General features: G+C 52.6%; 1 protein-coding gene across 2 annotated transcripts; it reads left to right on the forward strand.

Annotated features, from left to right (window-relative positions):
• Window positions 1–1,958: 1,958 nt before the first annotated feature.
• LOC120606436 (UL16-binding protein 1-like) lies at window positions 1,959–10,764 on the forward strand. Of its 2 annotated transcripts, XM_039867621.1 has the most exons (6): window positions 1,959–2,376; window positions 6,306–6,560; window positions 6,796–7,068; window positions 7,735–8,230; window positions 8,888–9,020; window positions 10,207–10,764. In XM_039867621.1, exons 1-4 carry the CDS (start codon window positions 2,310–2,312, stop codon window positions 7,857–7,859), a joined length of 720 nt encoding a protein of 239 aa, XP_039723555.1. In that variant the 5' UTR covers window positions 1,959–2,309; the 3' UTR covers window positions 7,860–8,230; window positions 8,888–9,020; window positions 10,207–10,764. The 2 variants fall into 2 exon arrangements, with proteins under 2 accessions (XP_039723555.1, XP_039723554.1); XM_039867620.1 differs by lacking the exons at window positions 1,959–2,376; window positions 7,735–8,230.
• Window positions 10,765–14,963: the final 4,199 nt, after the last annotated feature.

Here is a 14,963-nt window from a genome sequence, read left to right on the forward strand (position 1 = left end):
GAAGGTCAGAAATCCAGCAGGACCTCCCTAGAGAGCCATGACTCCCGCTCCCAAGCCCACGGTGACCGTCAGGCACAAGGGATGGGCAGCCGACCTGGATGCTTACTGTTGAACTCAAGGCATAAAAACAAGCAAGGGCAAAACACGAAAGTGGATGATCAAGAGGCTGAGAGTGGCCTCCCAACAACAGACTGGATTCTGTGTCCAGTTTCCAGAACTGAGATGCTTTTCAGACTTGGAACGAGTATAAGGAGAGGCCACATTTTGATGAGGACGGACCTTCCAACAAAGTGGCGAGTGCAAAAGTCCTTCCGGCCTTTCCCAAAGAGCCATGTGGCCATTGCCTTCAGTGAGTGCACATGGGCAAGCAGAAACTACCCTGACATTCAGATAAATCTTGTGAGTCAGTTTACATCTACCCAGTGATCTGAAGGATCATCATGTGCCCTGTTCTTGAAGTGGCGCCTGGGGGTGGGGCCAGGCGATAAACAGACACCTGTCCCAGGTCCCGCTGAAAGGCGATATGGGTCCACAGATCCACTCAGCAGTCATTCCACAATCCCTGGATCTGTAACAGGAATAAAAAGTCTTCGTAGTTATCGAACGACTTGTGGGCCGAGGCCTACCATAGTCGGGAAATTCAAGAATCATCTTCTCAAACTGTCTCCCCATTTCTCTCAATAGAATGTTAAAACAGTGTTTAATCTCGGATAAAGGGAGAGAGATGAGCGCCAATCTTAAGATCCATAAGGAGGCAGAGCGTGATCCGTGTCCTATAGTCATTGAATAAGAGTCCAGTCTGAAGACTTTCTGTAAATGACTAGTTACTACATATTTTAGGCTACACAGACCATAAGTCTCTTTGCAACTACTCAACTCGGCTGTTGTAGCCGGAAAGATGTTACAGGTGATACATGAGAGAATGAATGTGGCTGGACCTGCCACTAGGGCCCTATGACTCCGCAGCATCTATGATACTAGAGGTACCTGTGGTAGGACTTGGTGCAACGGGGGCTCAAGGGATCTTAGGGGAGCAGTGAGCCAGGAGGGTCGGTAGGGGTTTAGTGAGAGCCTAGGGTGGGCATTGAGCCCAGCGTGGTGGCAGGCTTGGAGCAGGACTGAGTGAGGGGCGGGAGCTGTGGGATCGCAGGTGGGACCGGTTGTCCCTGCTGTGGTGTGTGGGGGTGTGGGGTAATGTAGGGGGAAGGCAAGAAAACTAAAATGTTAAGTCAAGCTAAATTCGGAGACTGCAGGAAGCTGATCAGGCCCTATAGCCAGACCAGGAGAAAATCTGCACAAGAAGGAAAGGTTTCTGCTGGGATTGCTAACAACCCATTTCCCACACATGAAGGGAAAGCAGGAAAAGGACAGTCTTTAAGTGGCTCCCTACCCAAAATAAAATCATTCCAGTGGTTAAAACCATGCAGAACCTTTGGATCAGAGGCTGCAAATTGCCATCTGGTCTTTCAGGCCACACACTCTCACCCTTCTTCACAGTTGGTCCAAATCAAAGGCAAACGGGTAAACAAAGTCTTCAAACTCTAACTCACAGGAACTAAAGAATGATCTATAAACTGAACGCTCTGGGGCTCCCCTCAGTGCCTCACTCTGTCTCTGCCGCTGTCCTCATCTGTCTGGATTGTCTCTTCCCTCTGAGTCTCTCTGAGTCTCTCTTTGCCTCTGAGAGGAAACCACCCTCTGTCTATGGAGTGTTACCCTCTTCAGTAAAACTTCCCTTTTCACTTTAACTTTGTCATATATTTGAAATCTTTCTTGACAAGGACACTCTTCTCCGTCGACACAGGGCTCGAGTTTCCCGTGGGCCCCAGTTCTTCCCTAGGGCCCCGGGTCTGCCCGCTCCCAGCTGCCGGGTCTTCCATGCCCCGCCCCGCTCCTCCCACTCCCGCCCCCATGACTCTATAAAGTGTTCTTGCCAATTCAAGAACCGGTGCGGTTCAGGACGGAAGCCGCTGGAGGGCTGGGCACAGCCAGGAGCCTAGGGGGTTAGGAGCCTTCGGGTCGGAGGCCGCAGTCGGGGCAGCTCTCCGACGAGGGCTCGCACCTTGCATCGGCTTCGGCCGGATGCGCCTGCTCGGCCACCATTAACCGGCATTTTTCAGGCGCTGGGACTTCAGCCTCAGCCACGCACCTTTCTCTCTTGCCGGGGACCGCTAGGCAAAAATCCTTTTTCACCCAAGTCGCTTTTGCCAGAAGAGGGAGGAAGGTGGAAACACCCCGGACGCTTTCCCAGCTCTCCGCTCGGATAAAACTCCCTGCCGCGGTCGTCGCCCTGCCGGCCGCTCGTGGCCATGGCGCCAAAGTGGAGTCTTCTCCTGCTCCTGCTCCTGCTGTCGAACTGTCCCTGGGCGCGCCCCGGTGAGTTGCGAAGTAACAGGAAGTGGGGCGGTGGGACGCAGGGGCAAGAAGGCGGCAGGAAAGGGGTCGGGGCATTAGGACGGGGCACAGGGACTGCTTTCCCACCGGGTTGGCGAACCTTTCCATCGGGTGGCGCGGCCGCCCCCTCCTCAATCCTTTCTGGGGGCTCCTTTCCACTTTGGCGACCTCCGGGACTGGTTGTCGCCCTTCAGGCAAGAAGTCAGGCGAGAGACCGACTGAGATGGAGAATAAGTGCATTTGGGCAAATTGGGAAGCGGGGTGGAGCAAAGGGGAGGGCAGGAGGAGCGGCAGCACATTCTTCCGAAGCACCCCCACCCTTTCCGTGCACGTGCGCTTCTGGGGAGGCAGGAGCCGCAGCCCAGGGACCCCGGGCGTCAGGACATGGGGGCTTTTGCAGGATCGCGACCCAAGAACAACCCTATGTCCCTACTCTCATCACAGGACTTCTCCCCCCACTGACCCTGCGCTGCGCCCTTGAACTTCTCAGCGAGTTCTGCCCGCAAACCACCCATGAGCTCGCTTCCTTCCCAGTGAAGCTGTGGTCTCACTTGTCCCACCACAGCTCCTGCCACCTTATTCCATAGTTCTATGGGGATCCAAGAACTCCAGTGCTCCCGAGTGTGAAGACCCTAGTCACTTCCTCCCCCTAGTGGCACTTTATGACCCTTGGCTGAGGACACCCAGCAGTGTCAGGTCCACAGTCAGAGGGACAGGAAGCAGTTTCCAAATAGGACCCTAGAACCCAGGGAAGGGAGGGCACTCTTCTCTACTCTTCGGTCCAAACCCACATTTTCCACCTACTGAGGAGGAGGTCATTCAGGACACAGCAGCAAAGGGCATGTAGTGGGTGTTATGATCTTCACAGGCCACTTAGTGCCTGTCTCTGATGCACCACGCACCGTCAGCTTCTAGTGTGAAAGCAGCCAAGGACAGCGTAGAAATGAATGGGGAATCAGATCTGGTCACTGTCCTGGTTCCTTGACCCCACATTAGTGCATATAGGGTGTCCCAGATACGAGTGCCCCCTCCCCTGGGAAATCATCTCCCAGAGAGCTTGCTGGGTGTCTTGAAGAGCCAAAAGTAGGCTTTTTTTGCCTGTGGCTTCTGGGTGCAGAGCATGTGAGAGGACGTGTGTCCCACAGGTGCAGGAAACTGCCTCCTCTTTTCTCTAGACTGGATTCCTTGATCTAACGGGACCGTGAGTCACTGCATGAAGCCATAGGTGTGAGGTGAGGGTCGTGCTGGTGCAACTTTTCTCGTGTCAGAATCGGGGCCACCGCTTCTGCATCTGTTTTGTTCCTTGTGCCCCTGCTCATTTCAGTGCCCAAAGAATCACTTGTATCTCATGACCACTGAGCCTGTCTGACCTAATGACTCCTGTGATGGGCACTGGGTTAGCCCATAACCAGAGGCCTCAATCTACAGGTCCCCGTGCTTTACGAGGAGCCTCTATAAATGGCGTGGATGTCCCTGTTCCAAGCGGCAGGGCCTTGCCTCCTAGCACTAGGGGTCTGTGATGTGATTCTCCAGTAGAAATGCCACGAAGTCCCCATAGCACCTAGTCCGACTACAGGTACCTCTCGTACCCCGGGGCTGCTGGGTCTTGTGGCCCAAGAACAAGGTCCAGCCTCCTTTCTCCATCCATGTATTGTGTACACGGCCTTCGTTCCACAGCAGCAGGGCTGAGTCATCGCAACAGAGACCTGTGACTCGCCAAGTCTGATATATTTAATATATACTCATTTATAGCGAGTGTTTGGACACGGCTGGCAATTAAATAGAGGTAGGACAGGGATCACAGTCCTGCGTCTTCAGAGACGTTTTAAGGTTGAACCTCGTCTGGATCATTTCATCCCAGATGAGATACCGTTTTAACATTCTATTTAGAGAAAAGAAACAACAGTTTGAGAAGATCGTAATTAAATTTGCCTACTCTGGTAGGCCTCGGCCTGCAAGAAATTTGATAACTACAAACATTTTGTGTTTCCATTACATATTTGGGGAATGTGAAATGTCCACTGTGTTGGTTCCAGATCCAGATGACAGTGCTGTGAGCAGGCCCTGGGGCAGGTGTCCGCTTATTAGGCACCACTTCAGTAACAAGGACCCACGGTGATGCTTCCGATCTCTGGGGATGATGCCTTCTCACTAGGTCCCAGGTGAACGTCTGGGTGATTTCTGCTCCCCGTGCCCCCTTACCCGCATCGATGGCACGTGGCTCTCTGGGGAAGGCTGGCAGGAATCATCGAACTTGCTGTCAACTTGAAAGGTCCCTCCTCGCTGGAACTTGGCCTCTTCTTCTAGTACTGGGCTCCAGGTCTGAGAAGTGGCTCAGTACTGGAAACGGAGCAAAGGATCCGGTCTCCTTGTTGGGAGGCAGCTCTTAGCCTTTTAGTCATCCATCTTTGTGTTTTATCTTTGTTTTTATTCTTTAAATCCAGCAGTCTGTGGGTTGGCTCTCCGTCCACTTTGCCTTTAGGATCTCTGTGTTCTGTGAGCCAAAGGAACAGCTCTCTGTGGGCCAGGCCCTAGGCTGCCATTGCCCATTTCTGATCATTTCAATAATTGCACAGTCCTTACTGATGACACTTGAGTGCCTGTACCTCAATGTATTATTTCAGGATTTTTCATCCCCTTTAGTACTGGGAGCCCATTTCTGGAACACCATCTCCTACTGTCGAGCCCGGCTGTCAGAGACAGCCACCACCAAGCTTCCTGACGATGCTCTTGGGGAGGAACATTATTTCCTCACTCCTTGTAGGTTCTTTTTGACTGGTTTAATAATCAACATGAGACAGATTAACAGGAAAAAGGAAATTTTAATTTGGTACATTCATAGAAATATGATCCTCTCTGAAGTGACCAAAGGAGGCAGTTTTTTACCTTTTACACAAACAATGAATTTGTGAAGAATTGACAAGAATACGGGATTGGCCTTGAGGCAGTATATTAGTAAAGAAGTGGCCAGGCTTGTTCATACAGCCTCCTGGGTCCTGGATTCCCCAGCTCTGGTGTCAGGATGTCTCTGTACCTCCTGGTGAAGGGAGGGTACCTTTCACACGGGAGATTTATTTCCTGCTTTCGGGGGGACAAAGGTATATCAGAGAGTACTCCTTCCACTGCTGTTTCTACAGTAACTTCAATTGGAAATAATATAGCACAGTAATATGCTTTAGGGTGTCCTAACTTGAACCCCATCATCACCGTTCAATCTTCATATGTTTGATGAACACAGAGTCCTGCGGACCTTCCCATGGAGCTCAGTCGGTGGACATTTTCTGTGTGTTCTGCCATTTGTATTTTGTGGAGCCTTTTAATCCCTCCCTGTGTGTCTGCCTTGGAAGTGACTGATTTTTCTCTCTGAGGCGATGTAGTCAATTCTTTTCTCAGATTCCCAAAACCAATTCTAGTAGTAGGTGAGCACCATCTCCCAGGGCTGTGCTAAATCCCGAGACACATACTGTCAACTGTACCTTCTCAAGGGTTGGGCTGTCTGTCACCCCATGCCCACCGTCACCCAGCTTTCTCGGAAGCAGCCAGTACACTCTCTACCAGCTCTCTGCAGAGCTCGGGACATTGTTTGACACTCCCCCGGCACCTAGACCGTTTCTTCCCTCAGCCAGCCTGGTACATCCCTGCATTGCTTATGGACTGCCGATGCCGTACATTGGCCTGGTGGACGGAGGGGACATATGTGTGGTTTCTTGCCAGGCAGAGGCCTCCTGGTCCACCTCAAGCAAGGGAGGGACACTAGCCTTCCACTGGAGTACAGAGGGGCCGGGCAGGGTCAGTCCTCGCTCTGCCAGCTCAGCCATCAGAGGGAATCTCTTGCTATCATAGAGATGGGGAGAGGTGCCCGTGTGTCATGTCTTCCAACTCTGATTGTCACTTGCATTTTTCCTTTACAGATGCTCCCTCTGTTTGCTATAACTTCACCATTACTACTTATGAGTACACGTGGTGTGAATTTGGAGGCCAGGTCAATGGAAGCACATTTCTGCATTATACCTGTAGTCATAAAGCCGAATGCGATTGTCAGTTTCTGTCGACAATGGGGAATGTCACAAAGACCTGTAGTGTAGAGAAAGAAACTCTGAAAGATCTGATGGAAAAATTCAAAATGATACTGCCTGAAATGAAACCAAAGAATTCTAGAACCAACAGTAAGTTTGAACGGCCCCGGGCAGAAGTAGAAAGGGTGTTGTAGGGATTGGGAGCTTGAATTTATGAAAATATTGGAAGTTGGTCCCAGCCAAGTGTCCCAGCAGCTAGGGGAAAACCCAGAGGATAGGGAAAGATTAGGTAAAAAGGAGGGTACAGAGGGCTGGCTCCCAGCTGGGGACAAAGCATCTGTAAAGAACTAGGGCTGACCTCTTTCCTGTGTGTGTTGTGGGGCAGATCTTCACACCCTGAAGGGCGAGATGACATGTCAGTGGGAAGCCAATGGACCTGCCTATGGAATCTGGTACTTCTACCTCAATGGAAATAAAGCTCTCCGTTTTGACTCAAAGAACGGAAACCAGACAGTGTTGAGTCCTGAAGGCAAGCAGTTAAACACTTTGAACAAAGAGAAAGAGGTGTATGAGTTCCTGAGGAGAAACTCAGCTGAAATGTGTGAGAGTTGGCCTAAGAATATGAGCTATCACCAGGATAATGCGTTGAACACAACAGGTAACTGAGCAGTAGATCTCTTGACATGACATTGACGTACCCCACAATGCACGTGCGTGTGTGTGCGTGTGTGTGCGTGCGCGTGTGTGTGTCGTGTGTGCGTGTGTGTGTGTGTGTGTGTGTGTGTGTCGTTATTGACCCATCCTCAGTGAGTTCTTCCTGGGAGAATAATGGCCACAGGCGTGTCCTACCATCCTTCCTTCCCCTCCTCACCTCCTACATCTCGTCCCCACTGCACAGGCCTTCGGACCACTCCCCCTGGATTTCTTGCTGACCCCAAACATGAGGGCAGCATTCTCTTTCCAGACCTTTCCCTCTTCTTAACATCGCTTTTCTTTTTCATCTCATCTGGTCTATTCCTAGAATCGTCAATAGCGCGTGAAAGGACAGCTATTGAGAGGACGTTTCTACCACCTCCTCTTCTGTCGCTGCAGGAGTGACAGGTCATATTGTATCCCTTCTTTCCCCCATTAGCTGCATGAGCCCAAGGGGACAGGGACCATCTCCTTTCCCTGTTCCAACCCCAGCATGTGTCCCTGCAGCTGCCACACGTAGAGGGACAGAAACTGTCCGTGTTTTAGGATTAGCGGGGGCAGCAGAGCTGAGGAGACACGTCCTCACATCAGGGGACTGGACAAGGCTGTCACTTTCGTGTTTCCATTGCAGCCCCAGTGACCTCAGTACCAACCACAGAACCACCAACCAGGGCTCCTGCCACAGACCAATCCAAGAACATGAATATCACCTCGATTTTCGGGATAACTTTTATTGTAATTGTCTTCATAGCCTAAAGAAACAGGTACTGAGGGCAGAATTGAGTGAGAAGTGAGGGGCAGATGGTCTGGAGTGAGGCCCGGGAACAGTGAATTCCCAGCCCAACACCTGCCCCCTCGCTGAACCTTCTCATTATGCAAGTGAGACCAGACATAAAGACTTCATGTCGCCTGAGGGCATCACTTGGACAAGGGCAGCCCTGGGTTCTGATATCTCCTCACTGTGGGATGGGGGAGGGTCCCCCCCCAAGGCTCACGGCCTTTAGCCATTTCAGCCCTGACTCAGATTCTGTGTGTGGGAGAGTCTGTGTGGGCCCAGTGTGTGTGGTGTGCAGACTGCAGCAAGTGGCTTAACGTCTTGGTTCAGAAGAACCCGGCAGAGACAAGAGGTAGCTGAGAGGATGGCGACAAAGTGGGGGTTCTTTTGAGGCGACGTTAATTTACACGTGTGTGAGTGCATGTGCGCATGTGCGTGTGTGGTTTGAAGAAGTTTTCCATCCGCGGTGAGTTCCTGAGACCGTACTGGCCACAGACGTGTTCTGTCACCCTTCCTCTCCCTCCTCACGTCCTCCACCTCTGTGTCACTGTCCAGGCCTCTGCACCACTCCCGTGCATTTCACGGTCCCAAACAGGAGGGCCGCATTCTGCTTCCAGAAGTATTTTTTTGTGACGTTCCTTCTTCTTAGCATCACTTTTCTTTTTCTTGGTCTCACTTGGTCTACTTCTGGAGGTTCTTCGAACCCCTCCCAACGTCAGCTCCTGAGAGGACTTCTCTACCTGCCTCGTCATGTGTCACCTCCTCTTCCGTCATGGCAGCAGCGATTGGTTCCATTGGGACCCTTGCTTCCCCCATTAGCTGTGGGAGCCCCTGGAGGACAGGACATATCCCTTCTCTTTCTGTCTACCTCAGGACCTGTCCCAGCAGCTGCCATTTGCAGACGAGGCACCATCTGCATCGTAGGCTTAGCTGGGCAGCGGGAGCGGGGAGGCATCTCCTTAGGTTGGGGGGATGGATAATGGCGGTCACTCTTGTGTTTCCATCGCAGACCCACCAACCACGGCCCCAGCCACAGCCCATTCCAAGGCCACGGCCGTCACATCCACCATTTGGACTCTCCCTGTGGTCCTCACCTGCCGGATTATAATTGGAATCACAGGCTGAGTCCTTTGCAGTAACAGGTACTGAGACAGAATTTGGGGGAAGTGGAGAGGTAATGGCCTGGAGTGAGAACAGGGAAAGATGAATTTTCTGCCCAACACCTAAACCCCTGCTGAACCTTCTCATCATGGAAATGAGACCACGCCAAAGATACGTCACATCCTGTGACGGCATAACGTGGACAAGCTCAGCCCTGAGTTCTGATATCTCCTCACTGTCAATGCCAATAGGAAGGGGGAGGGGCACACAGCAAGGCTTACGGCCTTTAGCCATTTCAGTCCTGACTCAGATTCTGTGTCTGGAGAGTCTGTTTGGGTCCAGTGTGTGTGGTGTGGGGACAGCAGGCACACACGGCATAGGGTATTCACATTCGGGTGAGAGCTGCATGGTGGCTCCGTGTGATGTGTTCAGGGGAAGCGGACTCATCCAGGGGACTAAGAGGAGAGAGGCCTGGGTCTAATCCCAGGATGGGGGGTGGAAGGCCTTGCAGACCCAACTCAAAAGCCTGGAGTTAGGGCCGTGTTCCCACAGAAAGCAGAGTCATGGACAGGATGTAAGATAGAAGGTAAACAGTAGGGAATGGACATGAGAGTTAGAAGGAGGCCAGTTCTCATTGAACACTTGGTATTCCTGGCTGAGCACAGGTACAAATCACCTGACAGCCAGCTTCGAGATAGAGCCACTGAGAGGCTCTGCCTTGAGCAGAGGTGAGTAGGGAGACAGGTTGAGCTGAGCTGCCTTGATGCTCACAGCTGAGCTGGACCAGGAATGGATGGAGCCGGGTGGGACCGGCATATTGACAGCTACGTGTGCTGCCAGCTAAGAAGCCGGGTGAGAAGAAACACCCCAGGCTAGCGGTGTCAGGATGCAGCCCCCTTACCTATCAGAGCTCCCACCTTGTCCTTCAGGCCCTCCCATCACAGGAAGAATCAACACCAGAGTGAAGGGAGTAGATTGATTCACTACTCACTGTAGCCTGAGCCCAAAAAGTCTGTAGCAGGGCCTGGGGCTGACTCTTTAGGTGCCTAAGCGGGGAGGAGAGGGGTACAGGCTGCTGGTTCCAAGGCAGAGGTGGCAGGTGCAGGGAAATACGTGACCGTCATGTTGGCAGGGCACAAGGTGGGGAGTGACTGTGTACAGTAGCCCCAAGGGAACTGACCCAGGATTTCCTCAGCCACTGGGACCAACACTTGTTCTTTCCTGCAGGCCGGCAACGCACTCAGGAAGCCCAGTACAGGGTATCTGTCTCAGCGACTGTGAATTTTGATTGGCGGCCTTGGATAACTGCTATTCATTTTTAGACTCCGTGAGATCACGATGATAGAGTACATGTAACATCACATGTTTTTCATTGCATCTGTCCGCAACCTTTCAGTCACCCTGGACGGATGCCCCTATGAGACTCTAATGCCTGACGATCTGAGATGGAGCTGAGGCAGTGATGCCAGCCCTGGGGAGCGGCTGCAGATACAGAAAAAACTTTGTTCCCCAGCCCGCCACTCACCTCCTGCTGGGCGGCCTCGTTTCTCTCAGGCCACGGAGTGATACCATGTACCCAGCCCTGGGGTGGATTGGGGGGATATGGGTCCCCCTGACCTACAGGATACGAGCTGAAGGAAGGTTCTTCGCAGGTATGAGGACTCACTTTACAGCACAAGAAATCGCGGGAAACCATCCCCGACTCCACGGCTGCAACCCCATCTCCACTCAGTTTAACACAATGATGGCTCAGGTGATCTCCAATAAAATAACCCTTGATACATATTTGTTTTGGCCCTAATGAGGGCAGCGGGTAGTGTGGGCAGAAATGAGAGGTGGGTTGGGGACCGGTGGGCCCTGGCTGCTGGGAGGTCTTAGCCTGGTGTGAGCATTGGGGCGTCCCTGAGTCCCACCGTGCCCCATCCACTGCACTTTCTCCCCACTAAATGAGCAACACAGACTAAGACCTCCTACTCCACACGTTCTCCTAGGGAAGATGATGAGGTCAAGTGACAATAAGACCGCACTGTCCTAAGGCTGTGGGGCAGTGGAGGAGGCCCGTAGCGGGGCAGAGCGCCTGTCTCTACTGGAGCCCAGGGCTGTGGGATGGCAGCGAACTCTGAATCGACGGATGCGGAGGAGATTGAAGGTTCTGGACTGATTCGCTGGAGTGTCTATACAGGAGAGGCTTGTGCCAGGTGGTTTGAAAGAGAAGAGACACACAGAGGGTGGGGACACAGGATTGGGTGCAGCCACATGCTGGTGTGTCCAGGTGACCCGTGTGTAGGAAGAGACTCCTATGTACAGGGCGGGGTGACAGGAGCCCGGGTTTAATCCCTGGGAGGAGGACACCAGGAAGGGCCTGGTAGGTTCAACCCTCCAGGCTGGGTTCACCCTCCAGGCAAACGACTAGGAGAACAGGGCGAAGGCAGGAAGCTGGCATTAGAGACCGGGAAGATGGCCAGGGGGGAGGGGATGAGCCTCTGTTGACACCTGGGCGTCCCTGGCTCACCTCAGCGCTTACTCCTGGTCCTCATCTCACAGCAGACCCCAGGAGCTGGTATAATTGGCTCCCGACGTGATTTTTTTTACTAGTTTCAAATGTACCGTCCATTGGTGAGACATTCATGTAGTTTATGACGCAATCCCCCCGATTACTCTATTTTCCCTCTGGCTCTGCACATAGCCATTACCTTCCTGCTGTCTGAATTCCCCAGGCTCTGCTCCTCATCCCTGAGACCCCCTGACTACTACTTTGTACTTCTTTAACCCTTCACCACTTTCTCCCAGCGCCCCCAACGCCCTCCCCTGTGGCCATCACCGGATTGCTCTCCACCTGATTTTAATGAATGTAAGTCCCAGATGACACTTCCAGAGACAAGAACCGATGTCTGGATGAAGTTCTGACTGACGTGCCTGTGCTTTTCACGCATCCATCGCCGCACGTGTAACACAGAATGAGAAGAGCTTAGAAGGGAAACCGCAAGTAGCCCTGAGCTTGCCCAGGCTGCGGACTCACCACAGGTCTCCTAATTGTGCTGCCTTCCCGGAAGTCAGGGCCAGGGTCTCCGCTGATGAGAGATACGGGCCATGCACTGCAGTCCGTGGCTCGTTCCCTGTCAGCTGCGCTGTCTTTGAAAGTGCAGAAATATAAGCAAAGATGAGGACCCACCGACCAAGAATCAGGTGCGTTTCTCACACTCCAGGGGTGTCCGTTTTCCCTTGATGACCAGGATCCTCCCTGAGGAGCTCCACGTTAGTTACATGGCGGCTGGATGCTGCATGAATGATTGCATGGATGAGCCAAGTGTGGGCATGAAAAGGCCAAAGAGGATAAAACCACCATTTGTTGAACTGGAAGCCTGAAGTGGCAGGTGACCGTTATAAGAGGCCTCTAAGGGGTCCTGTAGGTGCTTTGCAATATAAATGCCGACCTCAAAACCCCAAATTTATTCCAAAGAGCAATGCCTTTGCTTAAGAAAAGGTCTTGAGCACCACTGGGATAGAAACTACTAGAAAACACGTTGAGGATGACAGGCTGTCTTCGGCCCCTTTCCTTAAGACAGAAGTGCTCTCGGGAAGGAAAATCTTGAGTCTTTTAAGAAAAGCAAGAATAAATGTGAAACCGGAATGGAGACGGATCAAGACCGGTGCCAAGAGGATGGAGAGAAGGAGGAGAACTGAGGTGTTATCCGCAGAAGGGCGGGCACCTGTCCCCAAAGAGCACTTGGACGGGCCGTGGGCGGGGCAACACGATGCGTCCCCAGCTGGGCGACACTCCCATTCATTTCCTCCTCGGAGCTTAGATTGCGGCTGTCCACCGCAGTCGGCTCCCTCCGGGCTGAGATCGCGATGGCGCGGGCTGCGGGCCACAAGTTCATCTCTGGCCTCCCGGTCCTGCGTCTGCTACTGGGGTGTGCCTGGGCCGCGGGCGGCAGTGAGTACGGGACGCGCACAGCCGGGGCCGGGGAGAAAGAGAGCGGGGTCGGCAAAGACCGGGCACCGGGCGGGAAGCCCCCGGGGTTCGGGAACCTTCCCGCGGAGTGGCACCGCCCCCTCCTCCTCAATGCTTCTTCCGGTTTTCTGCCTCGGAGGCGGCTGGTGTCGCCTTCCAGGCTTGAAGAGGGAGGAAAAGAGAAGGCTTGGGTGAAAAAGTTATGCCGGGCGTGGAGGAGGCGGGAGGCTGGGGACGTTTCCGTCTAGAAGTTCTGAGGCCATACTCTGGCGCCGCACCTCCCCACCGGCCCTGGCCCACAGGCCTCTTCTCGGGAAGTGCGAGCTTTGGGCATCCGGGACGTCGTCAATACGGGGGTGTCCCCGCGGAGTCGCGACCCACAGACCTGAGACCCAATCTCTGCTCACACTGAACTCGCCGCTAAAACCGTCATCACCGCCCCGCCCCCCCACCTTTCACATGGGAGATTTATTCCCTGCTTTCAGGGGGACAAAGGTATATCAGAGAGTACTTCTTCCACTGCTGTTTCTACAATAACTTCAATTGGAAATAATATACCAAAGTAACATGCTTTAGGGTGTCCTAACTTGAACCCCATCATCACCGTGCATTCTTCATAAGTTTGATGAACACAGAGTCCTGCGGACCTTCCCATGGAGCTCAGTCGGTGGACATTTTCTGTGTGTTCTGACTTTCGTATTTTGTGGAGTCTTTTCATCCCTCCCTGTGTGTCTGCCTTGGAAGTGACTGATTTTTCTCTCCCAGGCGATGTAGCCATTTCCTTTTCTGATTCCCAAATCCCATTCTAGTAGTAGGTGAGCACCGTCTCCCAGGGCTGTGCTAAATCCCGAGACACATACTGTCGACAGTCCCTTCTCAAGTGTTGGGCTGTCTGTCACCCCACGCCCACCGTCACCCAGCTTTCTCGGAAGCAGCCAGTACACTCTCTACCAGCTCCCTGCAGGGCTCTGGACATTGTTTGACACTCCCCGGCACCTAGACCGTTTCTTCCCTCAGCCAGCCTGGTACATCCCTGCATTGCTTATGGACTGCCGATGCTATACACTGGCCTGGTGGACGGAGGGGACATATGTGTGTTTTCTTACCAGGCAGAGGCCTCCTGGTCCACCTCAAGCAAGGGAGGGACACTAGCCTTCCACTGGAGTACGGAGGGGCCGGGCAGGGTCAGTCCTTGCTCTGCCAGTTCAGCCATCAGAGGGAATCTCTTGCTATCACAGAGATAGGGAGAGGTGCCTGCGTGTCATGTCTTCCAACTCCGATTATCACTTGCATTTTTCCTTTACAGATGCTCCCTCTGTTGGCTATAACTTCACCATTACCACTTATGTGTACATGCAGTATGAATTTGGAGGCCAGGTCAATGGAAGCTCATTACAGCATTATACCTGTAGTCATAAAGTCGAATGCGATTGTCACTTTCTGTCGACAACGAGGAATGTCACAGAGACCTGTAGTGTAGAGAAAGAGCTGAAAAATCTGATGGACAAATGCAAAATGATACTGCCTGAAATGAAACCAAAGAATTCTAGAACCAACAGTAAGTTTGAATGGCCCCGGGCAGAAGTAGAAAGGGTGTTGTAGGGATTGGGAGCTTGAATTTATGAAAATATTCGAAATTGGTCGCAGTGAAGAGTCTCAGCAGCTAGGGCAAAACTCAGAGGACAGAGAAAGATCAGGTAAAAAGGAGGGTACAGAGGGCTGGCTCCCAGCTGGGGACAAAGCATCTGTAAAAATCCAGGGCTGACCTCTTTCCTGTGTGTGTTGCGGGCAGATCTTCACACCCTGAGGGGCAAGATGACATGTCAGCGGGAAGCCAATGGACCTGCCTATGCAATCTGGAACTTCTACCTCAATCGAAATAAAGCTCTCCGTTTTGACTCAAAGAACGGAAAGCGGACAGTGTTGAGTACTGAAGGCAAGCAGTTAAACACATTGAACAAAGAGAAAGAGGTGTATGAGTTCCTGAGGAGAAACTCAGCTGAAATGTGTGAGAGTTGGCCTAAGAATA

The sequence above is a fragment of the Pteropus medius genome, unplaced genomic scaffold (assembly GCF_902729225.1).
Source record: "Pteropus medius unplaced genomic scaffold, Ma_sr-lr_union100, whole genome shotgun sequence".
Classification (NCBI taxonomy): Eukaryota; Metazoa; Chordata; class Mammalia; order Chiroptera; family Pteropodidae; genus Pteropus; species Pteropus medius.

Excerpts from the sequence above, each read along its gene's own strand:
- LOC120606436 (XM_039867621.1), top strand. The coding sequence starts at position 2,310 with ATGGCGCCAAAGTGGAGTCTTCTCCTGCTCCTGCTCCTGCTGTCGAAC. Across the intron at positions 2,377-6,305 it reads CTGTCCCTGGGCGCGCCCCG|ATGCTCCCTCTGTTTGCTAT; the intron begins GTGAGTTGCGAA and ends TTTCCTTTACAG. Across the intron at positions 7,069-7,734 it reads TAATGCGTTGAACACAACAG|CCCCAGTGACCTCAGTACCA; the intron begins GTAACTGAGCAG and ends TTTCCATTGCAG.